This window comes from Xiphias gladius, chromosome 21 (genome assembly GCF_016859285.1).
Source record: "Xiphias gladius isolate SHS-SW01 ecotype Sanya breed wild chromosome 21, ASM1685928v1, whole genome shotgun sequence".
Classification (NCBI taxonomy): Eukaryota; Metazoa; Chordata; class Actinopteri; order Istiophoriformes; family Xiphiidae; genus Xiphias; species Xiphias gladius.
The window spans coordinates 16,131,379-16,145,451 of NC_053420.1; the positions used below are offsets into that span (position 1 = coordinate 16,131,379).

Below are 14,073 nucleotides of genomic sequence, written 5' to 3' on the forward strand. Positions count from 1 at the left end.
TCAGTTTCATGTTTTAATACACTGACGGGGTTCATAACCTGTTAATCAGCTTTTTTACCCGCTTAGGTGTTGGCTTTATCTGCTTACAAGCCAACACTTGTCACTGTGTACTTTTGTTTTTATACTATAAAATCATGTCAGTAACTCAGCATAGACTAAGTCAATGTTTTGGGCTCCTCTAAAGGCTCCTTTTACCATAAATGCTGCCACAACCCTGAGTTTCTTCCCTCTTTACTTTTCATGTACAAATCATGTGGAGAAAAGAGCAGAAGACTTTCTTCTCTCTTTCTTTGTGCTGAATCACTTTTCACTTCTTCATATTCTCGTCCTTCCTGTTTCATTTGGATTTAGAGGCACCTTTTACGATGAGAAGCGCAATGAGATTACTCTGAAATAATACAAATGGAAAATATATGTCTAATTAATGTAAAAGTAAAGGCCAAAACCTTTTAAAATGTGGAGGTGTTTTTGGCTTGAAATCAGATTAAGTGTTTTTTAGTAGATTGGACTGAAGAGCTCTCTAGTGTATGAAATGTAAAGGTGGTGTGAGCATGTGTGAAATCATCCGTACAGGGCCGCTTTATGTCGCTTTAAATTATTAACATGACTGGTGTGAAAATCATAAATCAGTGATGAAAGATTCAGAGCTGAAGTGAAAAATATCAATAGCATTTAATCACCAAAGATATAAACATTTAAATATCCATTTTGTAATGTGACTCACAAAGTCTTTACAAAGTTAACCTTCATCCTCTGCTGACTGCTTCACATCGTCTGTACAAAAATGAGGTGGCGTTGGAGACTGGCACAAAGAGAGGAAACTGTCCCGAGTAAAACAACAACGTCAGCAAAATTAAAAGCAAAGTTACAGCAAAAACATTAACATTCTTATCTTTTGATACTCAGTAAATAAAAGGACAGAGACATACAGTAAATATATCTGTTTTTGTCTGTTTTGCAGATTTTCTTGTAAACTGCTTATTGTGCTCACGCAAGCTTCAATCACATTCAGCTCCTTTCTGTTTGACACAGATATTATTTACAATACCCAAATAAATCAACAAATAAATTAAAGAGTACACAAATAAATTAAAAAAGCAACACTTAAACCTATTTCATAAAGAGTTCATTAATAAAGGGGCATCCCCACACATGCCATGGCCTTGTTTGGTTGTTATAAAGCCTTTCAATGCATAAATCATTATCAGACATTTCTCATAAATAAATGACAAAGGTTTGATCAGGCAGTATGTTGCTCATAACTCTAAACTTCTCTGTGCTTTTACTTGCAGCAAAACACCTAAATTGCAAACACTGACGGTTACTGTAGGCTTCACTGAAGTCAAACTTTCATCTTTATTCATTTACACACTGCAAAGAGCTCTGGGGCCTCCACGTCACCTGAAATATCCACAGAGGGCGCCGTCGCTTCTCCCCACTGTGCTGGAGAGCTGGACGTGGACAGGAATGTAAAATATCCATCAGGCTATGTACACTAATCTGTAAATTGTTCAAAAATACCATGCAAATAAATACTGGTAATTTAAAACAAAACTACAACACTGACCTCAACAATAGTAATACATGGTAGGCTATAAAGAGTTCCACAAAATATCTTTCCTTCGACGTACAACAGTGTTGTTTGAATAATGCAGTATGACCTAACGTCAATACTGCAGGTCTCAGAGTAAAAGCTTTTGTTGTTGTTGCTGTTGTTAGTTTTTTGTAAGCAGTGTTTTTGCTGAGGTCTCCATACAGTGTTGAGCTTTAGTCTGCTTCTCCAGATCCCCACCATGCTTGGGTACAGCGGAGATGCGCAACAGTAGGTATACTGTACATAAACATTCACTCGTTTCAGTCAGTCCTAATGGAAAAGTACATGTTTCCAACATTTCAGGTAAAGAATATAGAGTGTGCAGATGGGACGCCGTAGAAATCTATGAAAATGGACAGTGTCTGTGCTTTGATTCAAGGCTAAACCACAGTGTAGATATAAACGACACGTAGCAGAAGGGCAGCAGGGTTTGTTCTCATCGCATCGACTAACATCTGTCCATGAGAAGGCAGGAGGGGAGGCCAGCTGCTCAACATATGTATGTTGTGCTCTTCAAAAAGGCTTCCTAAGTTCATGAAGAGCATCTTTTTTATATTTGCTGACCGAGAAGTCCATTTAGAGTTGAGCCATTGCAACCCTTGAAATTCAAGTGTGTCTTTCACAAGGCCCGCGGGATGAACTTCCACAGGTAAGATCCAAATGTTCCTGCCGTCCAAAACGAGTGCAACAAGGCACTGCAGGGTGGAACACCAGGCAGACGGGGGGAAAAAAAAGAAAAAAAAAAAAAGAAAAAAAAAAGGTATTTTACAAATATTTTGTCAAAAAAGCTTTTTAAAAATATCCCACACTAAGTCTACATCCAGAGTCAAGGGCTGATAAGTCACTGTGGGAGAATGTTTTCAGGATTTTATCATGCATAAATCCTTCTGAATCAAACGCTGATACACTGTGAGGTTACAAAGTCGTCTTCTTTTTTGTTGCTTCACAGTTACATTAAGTCTCCCTCCACGCAGGAATATATTTTGCTTGTTGTTATTTTGCTTATTACAGAGTGATGTATGTGCATTTTTCGGACACTTTTATAGTCACAAACGTCTTTTGAGGAGCGAAAATTTCTTTCTTCTTAAATTGGACTTTGACACTTGTATATACTAGCATGATTTGTGACATCACAACTAGTTTGGAGCTGGACGTTGTCTAATATTCAAGTAGGATGTGGAAACTTGAAGCCTTCCAGTGCAAACACACACAGAGAATGGACCTCACGGTAAAGTAGGAAACATCTTGTGTCCTGTCGTTAAATTTTTTTAAACAAAAAATATTTGCATATTCATAGATTCTGGATTTTTTGATGAGGAAGGAGAAGATGTAATTTTAAGAAATTTAAATTTTTTGAGGAAAAATCATATCAAACACAAGTCATTATTCCACGCAGAGTATGTCTATGTCTTTTTTGTGTTTTTAAACATTACCTATGCTGTATCCTTGTTTGTCAAATTAAGCAATAATGGAGTTTGGTAAAAACAGCCTGTCAGGTTACTGAACACCCTACTCATTCTTTGAACTTCAAATACAGCTGCAGAGCTTTATACATAAAATATATTTAAGAGCTGAAACGATTTATCAATGAATATAATCAATTATGCCAAACATACTCCTGGTCCAGCTTGTCCAGAGTGAGGACTTGATGCTTTTTCTCTTGTTTATATCACTTGAAACTGAATAGTTTTGCGTTTTGTACTGTTGGGCAGACAAAAAAAAATCTTTTAAATTCATCAGCTTGAGCTCTGGGAAATAGTCAAGTGCATTTTTTGTTATTTTGTTGACATTTTACTGACGAAAAGACTAATTGTTGATTAATTGAGAATAAATAATGGGCAATGAGTAACTAATAATTAAAATATTCATAAGTTGCAGCCTGAATATATGTTGTATTATTTTTGTTTTATAGGGTCAATATTAAAACTGTCATACATAAACACATCAGATCACACAGAAAAAAAGGGTTTTAACCCTGAAATAAATAAAATGAATTGTACACTAGTACGTGGGGCAACACTTCTAGCTCAAGTAGCAATAAACCCATAATTTCAGTACGGGGCAGACAGATCGCTGTGACTAAACCACTACGTCTTACAGCTTCGTAATTTTGTAAAAGGTTGAATCAGATTCACTGTCGTGACGAGGTATGCATGATAAAATGAAGATATTCTGCCACAGAGAATCATCACTTTCAATGAGACATCAGGGGAATCTCAACAGAGGGTCGAAAGCATCACATACTAATAATATATTGATAACACCAAAAGCTGTTCAAAAGCTACATTCCCCATACAGAAGCATACATAAGTGCATAAATTCAGGTTTAACAAATAGTGATCATACAAGATACAAAAACAGGGACAAAGAGTTTCCCATCAACCAAACAACGAATGTAATACATTTAAAAACATGTCGGCCACACAAAGACATCTGCACGTTTTGTGCTATAAGACTACATAGATGACACTGCACGTAAATTACTCTTTATTTGATCATAAACCGAATATCAGTGCTAGAAGAAAGTATCTAATTATAACAGCATTATTGCACTAAACACTGTGCAGTGTTACATGTTCCTAAATATTATTGTCATTTGAGGATGCACTACTACTTTACAAAATCAATTAATGTTTGATGATTTTGGTCTTACATCTTTTAGCAACTTGACTGGAAGCACTTCAAGATCATACCGAGTATCTGCGGAAGCATTTCAACAAAACAAACCTTGACTTGAACAATCCTTGTATCACAATGAAACTACACAGATGTTTCATCACTGACAGCTGTAAGAGCAGCAGCTCCTTTATGTGCAAAGATGTTTACCAGGACTGCACATGCAAAAGAAAACAGGTCCAGATAATTTATTTGAAGCCGACAGAAGCAGAAGCAGCATCTGAGCAAACTACAGGTGGGAGTTTGAACCATGAAGCTCAACCGGCAGCCGATTCTGTCTCTTATCGTCTATTTGTTTAATTTTTCATTTTATAACAGTTGGCTTAATGTGTGATGCGCACAATGCAAAATTGTCAGTTGTGTAAATGCCTAGGATAGCCTAACCCAGCAGTTGTACTGTATGGAAAACTGTAAATCCGTACCAACAAAAATTCATATAAAGTGTATTCAGAGTTGTTCGACAATACTATACGATGAAAGATCTAAAAACTCAGAAAAATGTCTCATCAAAATTGTTGTATCACTCAACTGTGTTCGGCCAATCACAGATGTCCTCTGAGTTAAAGCCAGGGCGTGAGCAGTGCTGTATTTAGATGTAGACCATTACCCCAAGTACTGTATTTGGGTCCAGCGATGCAGTTTCCTGTACTTACCTTAAGTATTTCCATTTGATGCTAATGAATAATCTGTTGATATAATGCATGATAAGATAATATAACAGTGACAGGGACTTTTTTGCTGTCATATCATACATAATTTTGATAATGGTAGTTCATTTTGTTGCTACTTTTTTCTTTAGTAAAATTTTCACTTTTACTTGTAACAGAATATTTCTACACTATGGTATTGCAACCTCATTTAAGTAAAAGATCTGGACATTTACAAATGAATCCAACTGAGTTTTTAGGCCTTTTGCTATGTCACAACCACATTCAAAATAAAAAACTGATTGACATCTGTTGGTTATTTATTGGTCCGTTAAAAGACAATTTCAGCTGCCTCCCTGACTTTTTGGGTGATTGTTTATGTGACTGAGCCCGTGTGAAAAAAATTTCAAACATGCTTGTCATAGTGTAAGTAGCATGCACGCTTAACACATTCTTTGCCTATATTTTGCACTCAATCGCCGAAACACTAACAAATGCATAAGCAATAAGGCAGGTATTTTTTTTTTTACCCCTAGCACAATGTGCTGTGTGCTGTTTGTAGATCAAAAAAAGAAAAATTTTGCAGTTGCTGTTTGATCTGACCTTCAGTAGATCCGAGCCTTAACCCAAAGAGACGAAAGGTGTCGGAGCGTTTGCACGTGTCAGAGATGAAAGAGCGGCAGAATAAGCTGAATAAAGAGAAGGACTCCTATGGAGGACTGCAGAGAATGACCCCGTCCACACTCTGATGTGTTTTCCTGCAGAGAGAGTTCACAATAAATCCTCTTTTTCCAGAGCAAATGGCACATCACTTATACATCAAGAATACACTCGTGGTTGTTTGCACTTATTTTTGTAATTTGTGCCTCAGTCCTCAGCATGCAATGGAACATTGTGAGGACAGAAACGATTATTTTCGATAGAAATTTAATTTTGTAGAGATTTATTATCATACAAAGAATAATTTAGCACAGAGAGAATAGTAAGGATTAGGACACAGCAAAGCCACCGCAAAGTAGTTAAATACACTTTTGGTTACACAGAGAGTTTTAGGAACTTTATGAAATTCTGCACTTTCTTAGCTGGCAGACAAGCTAAGCTGGTAGTTAACTAACTTCTACAACATAAGCATTAGCTAACTAAGCTAAGCTCATTAATGTAGTTCCTTTAAAAAAACTAATGACTGCATGTTAACCACTGTATAAAAATTAGATGTAGCACACTCATATTTTAGATCTATTTAAATATCGGGGAACAGATAAAGTTCAGTTGTTTTTTGTTTTTTTTAAAGAAACTATATTAATGATTTTCCAGGTAGCCAACTAGCTTAGTTAACTATTGTATATTTGGTTTGCTAGCTAAAAAAAGATAGCTAAGTAGAAAGTAACTTTACAGAACTAGGGTTTTGAGAGAGGGCGAATGTGGAAAACTGAGTGACATATGTGCTTACACGGACAATAGTAAACACACAAACAATTTTGTTAAGCAAAAAATAGATTTTTGTTTGTTAAAATTAAGTTACTCTCTGTGAGAATAATTTTCTCTACAAATTATTAATTATAGGCTTGCAAAAATATGTTTTTACAGACAGTTGTTTCCATCATTTTGTCCAAACCATTTATATCAGCAAGTGTAGACTAAACAACAGAAACAACTCTCTGTATAATGCAATATAGTTCAACAGCACCACAAACTACATCCTCCAAAATCATCATGCAGTTGAATTAACACAACTCTAGAACAGTTTCAATAATATTCAATCATTCAATTTAGCTAGGTGTTCCTAATAAACTGGAAACTGACAGTATAATGCCTTACACTTAAAGTCTATCTACTTACTAAGGCACTGTAGTCAAAGCAGGAAGTCGGGCCTTTACGATATCGTGCATTGCTCAGTACTTCACATGGATTCTCCTCTTGAACTGTGTGTTTTTAGTTAAGGGAGATAACAGGAGCAGTAACAGTGAACTCAACCTGCCACACAAGATGGATGAGCTTTCCAACTTCGGCATAAAATTAAAGCACCGCAGACTGTGCGAGCGCTGAAAGGATACACTCTGTCCTGACCTGGGTCAATCTCTCTATCTCACAGGAGCTGCAGGGCAGTGTCTCAGCAACAACAAAGAGCAGGTTGGTGTTTTCTATCCGCTTTGCGTGGAACAGCCTGTAAGAGACAGTGATGGATATTTTGCTGACTCCATATGTACAGTACAGGTCTGAGAGCACAAGCACGCTGCAAACCTATTTTGCTGACGCTCCAGAAAAAACACACCGTGAGCAGTTTCCACAGTCCTGCAGCACGTTGTAGGAATTGGTGGTGTTTGTAAAGTAGAACTGGCTTTGGATGGTCACACAGCTGCTTTCTTTTGTCTCAAAACCTTCAACTAGGACATCATCTAAAAGAAAACACATAAATTCAGCATTATATGCAGCATTTGTAAAATATTCCTAAAGCTCGTCATTTTAGTTGTAAAAGTAGTTGTACTTTGGTTTAAATTAATTTTCACCCAGATTTTATGTACATATTTATCCAAAAGTTTATTTTTGTCTGGCGCAAGGACACCCTTTTGTTGTTAAGTCCTCTTTTAATGAGGATAGATCAGGACATGTCTCTGGTAACGGAAGTTTGAAGGGAAAAATAAGGCCAAAATGCAAATAAGCTTTGGTTATACTGTGAGTCCCCGAAAGTAAATATGAAGTACAAATACTAAAACAATTTTCACACAGATTTCTGTAGAATTTACTTTAAAAAAAAAAAAAAAAAAAAAAAAAAAAATCAATTTTATATCCTTTTTTTAAAATCAAAACAGAAAGTAATTAATCGATCGGTTCATGCAGAAATTTCAAGACACACAAACTGAGTTGTTGCTTAACCTTGGTAGAGCCAGCTGTTGTAGGCCAGTCCATACAGTAGCTGCTGGACCACAGACCTGAAAAAGTGATTACATTGCGACTAGTTGAAAAGGAAGTACATTCTGGAAACATCAATAAATAACAGTGAACACATGTCACGGCTACAGTAATAATGAGCTTAAAATAGTTGAGCACAGCGGGGCAAATGCCAAGCATGAAAAAAAAAAAAAAAATCCCTCCATGGTTTCACGTGCAGAATTCTGGACACAGTTAAGATTGTTTTAAAGGGCACCTCGAATGCTCCTGGTGTCATTTGATTTGCAGTAAACAAGTCTTACCATGCCACTGTAGATGTCCACCAAGCCAAGCTGAGGATGTCAGCAATGGACGGCTGCAGAAACAGAGTACAGTAAGAAATGAAAGCAAATGTTAAACTGTCCCATAATATAAAATCTGCAGGTCGTCTCTTACCACAAAGATGCCTCTTGGTGCTGCACCGGTGTGGCTGCTGCTGACCGGTTCACATGCAGACTGGTAGTGAAAAGACTGACGGCGGCTGAAAATTGAGTTGTTGTAGAGTGCGTGCATCAGGTAAGGGTCCACATCGCCGAAGAAAAGACCAACCTGTGATGGAATGAAAGAAAGGAAAGAAAGTAACGCCTGGGAAACAGCGTCACATGGTGGTTTAACATAAAGTTTACTACTCTTTTCCATTTGTTTCCTTCGTCTCCTGGTTCTTGGGTTCAGTTGAGTTGAATATTTTATTGATCCAGTGAGAGACATGATACAAACATACAATACTAATGGCTGCCAAGAAACCAAAAATCCGTCCGGGTTGATCAAAACCCCAAAAACTAATTCACTGTAAAATCTGAAAAGATATCCAACATGTCGCTAACAAAAGACCCTGAAAGCATGAGTTTGAACACTGATACCTCTGCTTGGCATCAAAAAATGAAATAAGGCGTACTGTGTATATTTTACTATGTACAACAGTAAGCACATTACTGCACACAGACGTACCTTTTTCCAGTGATCTCTCTGATTGGACATCACCAGGAACCCACCATCATCAATGAGATAGCAGAGGAGGTCCTACAGACAACAGAGTAGTACAGCTTACATCAAGAGAGCTGCACACATAGCAGCAGTTTTTTATGTTTACTGTAATATCTTAATACATGCTGAAAGATATTTTTTAACAGTAGAGTATATGAATATTTCATACCGGAAAAAAACTACTTTCTTATTTGTAACTTTAACCATTCATGACTCCTTTGTCAAAACTGGACTTTTTATAAAAAGTGATCATTTCTGTTCAGGTTTTTCACAGTGTAATATTGTACAAGGTACGAGTTGAGGGCACAGCCAGAAACATCCTCACCCTCCTTATCTTCCATACATACGGGCAGCACTGTGGATTTTTTTAACTACACTGGACATGTGAGCTTTTCCAAGTGTTCCTTTTATCTGTGAGTTGACTGACTGAATCAGACATGTAGGAGGAACAGCTGATGACACTGTCTGGCTGTGGTTGCTGGTCTGCTACAGTCTAGCAGTTGTGTTAATTTGAGGCTACAATTTAAAAAAAAAAAAAAAAAAAAGGTTCTTACATCAGTGTTCACTTCACAGTCCATCTCACAACTTCTGGATGGTCCACACTGTTTAACAAAATGTGTAATGAGACAATATGTCATTTTTGTTAAAGTAAATTCAGTTCTATTTGGGCGATTAATGATTATTAGTAAATAATGACATTGTGCTGAACCTTGTGCGAGCCCTGTCGACTGTCTGACACGTTGCTGGCCAGGATCTTAAACTTGTCGACCCATGCTTCCAAGTCCAGCTTCACTCCAACCACTGAGTGATGAGATGCACAGGAGCAGACCAAATACAGTAACAAGGGGGCATGAAGCAGCATTTTAAACAGAATAAGCCAAAGCAGAGGTCACTGAAATATCTGAAATACATCTTTGATACTTCTGGGAATCTCACATCGCACAATATGCCACATCAAGTTGGGCTTTTCCACAGGGAAGTAATTTTCTCACCTGCGGGTTTGAGCAGTTTGCCGCCTAAATTGACCTCTACAGCTGAACTAACCAGAATTCCAAGAGTGCCGTTTTCCGCACCTACGGGGTCGTCCAAGGCTGTTCATAAACAAAACACACAATTAAGGAGATGGATGAAGCTCACAGTCAGATGTCACACACGCATGAATACTGCATTTATCATTTTGAGTTCACGTTTAACTTAAATTAACCATCAGCTGTCTGACAATTCCTTGAATGTGGATGTTACTCGTTGACCTTGGGATGAGTTTGTAGGACAAAATAATCTCAACCCGAGGTCCACTAACTACCTTTATCTGAGCTTTCAACCACATCTCACGGTCTTCATCAGCAAATGGAACTGGCTCAGGTAACCTCATTGATTATGTGTGGGTAGAGATTGTAACCTCTGATCTCAGTTCAAAAATGGAAAAAGACATTCCACACTTAGGTCACTTATGTAGTTCCATTTACTAATGAAGACTGTGAGATGTGGTTGAAAGCTCTGAAAAAGCTAGTGAGTGGACCTTGATTCAAGATTATTTTGTCACATATACTCATCCCAAGGCCACGAATACACTTCACTGTTAAAATATTTTGCAATTGTTTAAAAACAGATCGTCCATATGAACATTTACACATTTTTTTAAATATTTTGATTTTTTTACTTTCTTGTCGAGAGTTAGATGAGATGCCTGATACCACTCTCACACTTGTCTATCAAGTATGATGCTGCAACCAGCAGCTAGTTAGCTTATCTTAGCTTAAAGGCTGGAAACAGGGGAAAACAGCTAGGCTAGCTTGCTCTATAAAAACCTCTCTCTTGGGTTATGTGCTGGACTATTTCTCAGCCAGGTGCGGTAACTTCTCTGCTGGCCGCCTGGTAACCTCATGGTGACAACAAGCCCCAACTTCATATTTGCACACTAATTTTAAGAGTGGTATTGATCTTCTCATCCATCTCTTAACAGGAAAGAGAATGAAAGTATTTTACAAAATGTCTAACTATTCCTTTAAGCAACATTTGGAGTAGTCTCACTTGATAAACCGAAGTCTGGTACAATAAAGTGCATTTGCTCAGTTACTCACAGGATCTCGATGGAGCTCTGAACATGTAACCTCTGTTGTCGAGGCTCCGTCTGTAGTAATTTGAATTAAAGGGTTCAGGATCTTCCTCCCATAACTCAGCGGCTCTATACAAACATAACACAATTCATTAAATGTTTTATGAAAAAAAAAAAAAAATAGACAGAATATCTGTGAGATTACTGTCATATTTCTCTGCTTGAGTAAGTATATCAATCTTACTCACATGTTGGGGAAAACCCGTGTTATTCCTCCATCTGTGGACGCAAACACAGCCAGGAAGCCGTACCTGTAAGAATTAGTTTTAATTGAGCAAATTCTATTTGCATGATATGTCTCTTTCTAAAATACAAGATGTTTTTGTTTTTTTTTTGCTACAGTAGATAGTGTGTAAGGACACTGCACTGAGCAACAACAAACTGACTCACGAATTCAGGTCCTTGTTCTTCCATACACGAGAGGCCAGCTGCCCAATGATCCTAGAATCCAAAATCAGGTTGTGGATGAGGCCTTGGTCACCTGAGACAAAAAGACAAGCAAGTAAAATCATTGGTGTATCTGCAGCATATCTCCAGCATGGCAGATAAATTACTACTAAGCCCAGTAACTCACACTCATCAGATTCTGGAGAAATATCCAGCATGAGCGAAAGGAAGTTCTGCAAAAACTGGGTGTTGTTGTCAGAAAGGTGCAGTCGCTGGCAGTATTCCCTGCGAGGAGAGACCACAAATAAATAATAACTTTCCCTCTGCTAACAGACAGAGAAAGCGTGAAATGAAGAGAGGGAGGGAGAGATCGCAGTCACCTTGGAGCCAGAAACACATGTCCCGATGATTCAAAGGAGCTGGGCAGCAGCGACTGCATATCTGTGACAGAGAGAGAGGCGGTGATGTTGTTTATTTCATATTTCATATATAATAACGGAAACCTGAAAGCTCTGCCTCCCTGGTACTCACACTGGAGCTGCAGCATCACATCGCTCAGGTCTGCCTGGATGTAGTACTCATTGTAGAGGGGTAGTACCAAACCAAGACTGCAGGTGGCGGCATCCCAACAGGAAAACACATGAATAAGGAGACACAGATAGAGGGGTCTTAAGGAGTGAATCCATCCCTGTGTGCAGTGCTCACAGCTGGTTGCTTATTATTTGTAATTCATAACACTGTGACCACTCACCTGTAATCTGTACCGTTGATAGGAGTCCAGGTGTAGCCCCTGTACACCTCATCAATGTATTGCTACAGTAAAGGAGATATTTCAATACTCTTCAGTCAAAGCAACCAAAGTAAATGGGCTACAGTTTACCCATTTTTACTTTAACGTGTGTAATATAGTTTGGTGGAGGTTGTGACTAGGATTTTTTGCCGCCTGGATTTTAATATTGCAGTTTTTCCCATCTTTCATATCCACAATGATCAACATTGCACTAACCAGCGTCATTCTAATTTTGGATACGTCTGCTGAGTCAACAGAACACGATCCTGAGAGATTCAATTAATTTCAAGGCCTAATCTGTGACCAAAATGTTGAGACCAAAATTCAAAGCATAGGACCGGAACTTGTTATGACACATTCAATATACTGTAGGGGCCAACACCAGACAACACCTAAAACAAAGAACCTACATTTATTCCTGTTTTCTGACACAGATGCAGCTTTTTCTTTACGCCAAAAAAACTTGTAAACTCAGCAAATGGAAGAGCAATGGGTTTATATTTTCAACTTTGAGCTGTAGAAAGAAAACCCAAGATGATGATTACAATATGCTTTTAAGCCGACATTGACAAGAGAACAGATACAAAATGTGGTGAGATTATTTTTCTTGACAAGAGGATTGATTCTTCAGATTAACTCTGAAAACTGCATGAGAAATGTACTCATAAATTGTCAAAAAATTATGAATTGGGCCATTAACACAGTTATCTAAACTACTTATTTGGAAATAAATGCATAATGAAAGTTGAAAATGATTACCTCAAATGTCCATCATAGAATAGAGTAGAGTAGAGTAGGACAAAGTTGACCTAGAAAGTAGCTCTGCAATGATTAATATTTCGGCTTTTAAACTTTTTGAATTTTACCGCTCATTTCCAGATGGGTAGTTTGGATAATAACGTTAAATAGGACTTGTTTTAACTGACTGAGAAGCTTGTGTCATGGACCCATTAAACAGGATTGTAAATCTATATATGGTATGTATGAGTACGTGCTTTCATCAGGTCTACAATCTGTAAAATGAAGCAGATGAGTAAAATGTAACGGTAACCAACTGTATTGAAACTGAGATATTAAGGCCAGTACTACAAAAAAACTAGATTGTCAACAACTGTTATTTTAACATATCCACCATACCCATGATAAGACCTGATAAATGAACATTGGTAGTTATGTTGGTCAACTCTACATGATAGTTACAGTCAGACTAAAGAGGTGAAATGTGCGAAGCACTTCAGAAAGAGAATTTACTTGCCTCGTCAATCGACTTGATCAGAGTTTTGACCTGCATTTCACCTGGTCTTCCATCAATCATTTGTCGGCGGATCTACAGCATGATAACACAGTGTTATCAGTCAGAAACGTGTTACATAAACATGTTGCATGGCCCTCAGTTACCTGCACACGACACTGCAGACTGGTAGGCAGATTGTCCTGAGGCAGATAATGTTGTTCACTGGACCAGTAATAACTTTGAACACGAGCTTAACGACATCAAGGAACAGAAAATGCCTGAAACCAGGAACTTTCCAGTTCCACTTGGCACTAGGTGCTCACCTCCTCTTTATTGTTGTCCTCCACCTCTGCATCTAGGAAGTCCAGCGTCACAGGTTCAGGGAGGTTCACAAGCTGAGAGGAGTCGAGTGGGAAAAAGACATTTATATTACACTAACATCAAATGTAAAGCAGGTATAATAGATTATCAACGAACTGTGGTCCATCTGTGCTTGAAACCCAAAGTTATAATGGACCTGTAATGCTTCTCCCTTCCCTGCTTCTCAAAACAACTACCCACTGTGTAAATATAATGCTTTATGTCAGGTTCAATATAGATCACCTTTGGCTGGAGATTAGGATGTAGGAGAAGATATCCATTTGGATCAATGGCAAAAATGTATCCATTGGCTCCAAGCTGTTTAGGACACAGAAAGTGAGAAGTGCCGATAATGTG

At 37.9% G+C, this 14,073-nt stretch overlaps 1 protein-coding gene across 8 annotated transcripts in view; it reads right to left on the reverse strand.

Moving 5' to 3' along the window:
- Positions 1-683: 683 nt before the first annotated feature.
- The window catches only part of LOC120807540 (voltage-dependent calcium channel subunit alpha-2/delta-2-like), a 38,807-nt gene continuing 25,417 nt past the window's right edge, over positions 684-14,073 (reverse strand). Inside the window, exons 18-40 of one of the 8 annotated variants that reach the window (XR_005709841.1) lie at positions 13,960-14,034; positions 13,680-13,751; positions 13,378-13,449; positions 12,084-12,145; positions 11,864-11,940; positions 11,713-11,773; positions 11,520-11,617; positions 11,336-11,426; positions 11,134-11,196; positions 10,911-11,014; positions 9,822-9,920; positions 9,539-9,630; positions 9,384-9,431; positions 8,794-8,865; positions 8,242-8,394; positions 8,109-8,161; positions 7,792-7,847; positions 7,190-7,313; positions 6,972-7,081; positions 6,757-6,839; positions 5,521-5,675; positions 1,402-1,451; positions 684-821 (exon numbers count right to left, since the gene is read on the reverse strand). Coding sequence is in view for 2 of the 8 variants with exons in the window: in XM_040159716.1 (XP_040015650.1) it covers positions 5,580-5,675; positions 6,757-6,839; positions 6,972-7,081; positions 7,190-7,313; positions 7,792-7,847; positions 8,109-8,161; positions 8,242-8,394; positions 8,794-8,865; positions 9,384-9,431; positions 9,539-9,630; positions 9,822-9,920; positions 10,911-11,014; positions 11,134-11,196; positions 11,336-11,426; positions 11,520-11,617; positions 11,713-11,773; positions 11,864-11,940; positions 12,084-12,145; positions 13,378-13,449; positions 13,680-13,751; positions 13,960-14,034 (1,761 nt within the window). In the remaining 6 variants the exon portion in view is untranslated. Of the gene's footprint in view, positions 2,290-4,382; positions 5,676-6,756; positions 6,840-6,971; positions 7,082-7,158; positions 7,314-7,791; positions 7,848-8,108; positions 8,162-8,241; positions 8,395-8,793; positions 8,866-9,383; positions 9,432-9,538; positions 9,631-9,821; positions 9,921-10,910; positions 11,015-11,133; positions 11,197-11,335; positions 11,427-11,519; positions 11,618-11,712; positions 11,774-11,863; positions 11,941-12,083; positions 12,146-13,377; positions 13,450-13,679; positions 13,752-13,959; positions 14,035-14,073 lie in introns of those variants that run through there. The other 7 variants (XR_005709840.1, XR_005709843.1, XR_005709839.1 and 4 more) reach the window with 7 other exon arrangements.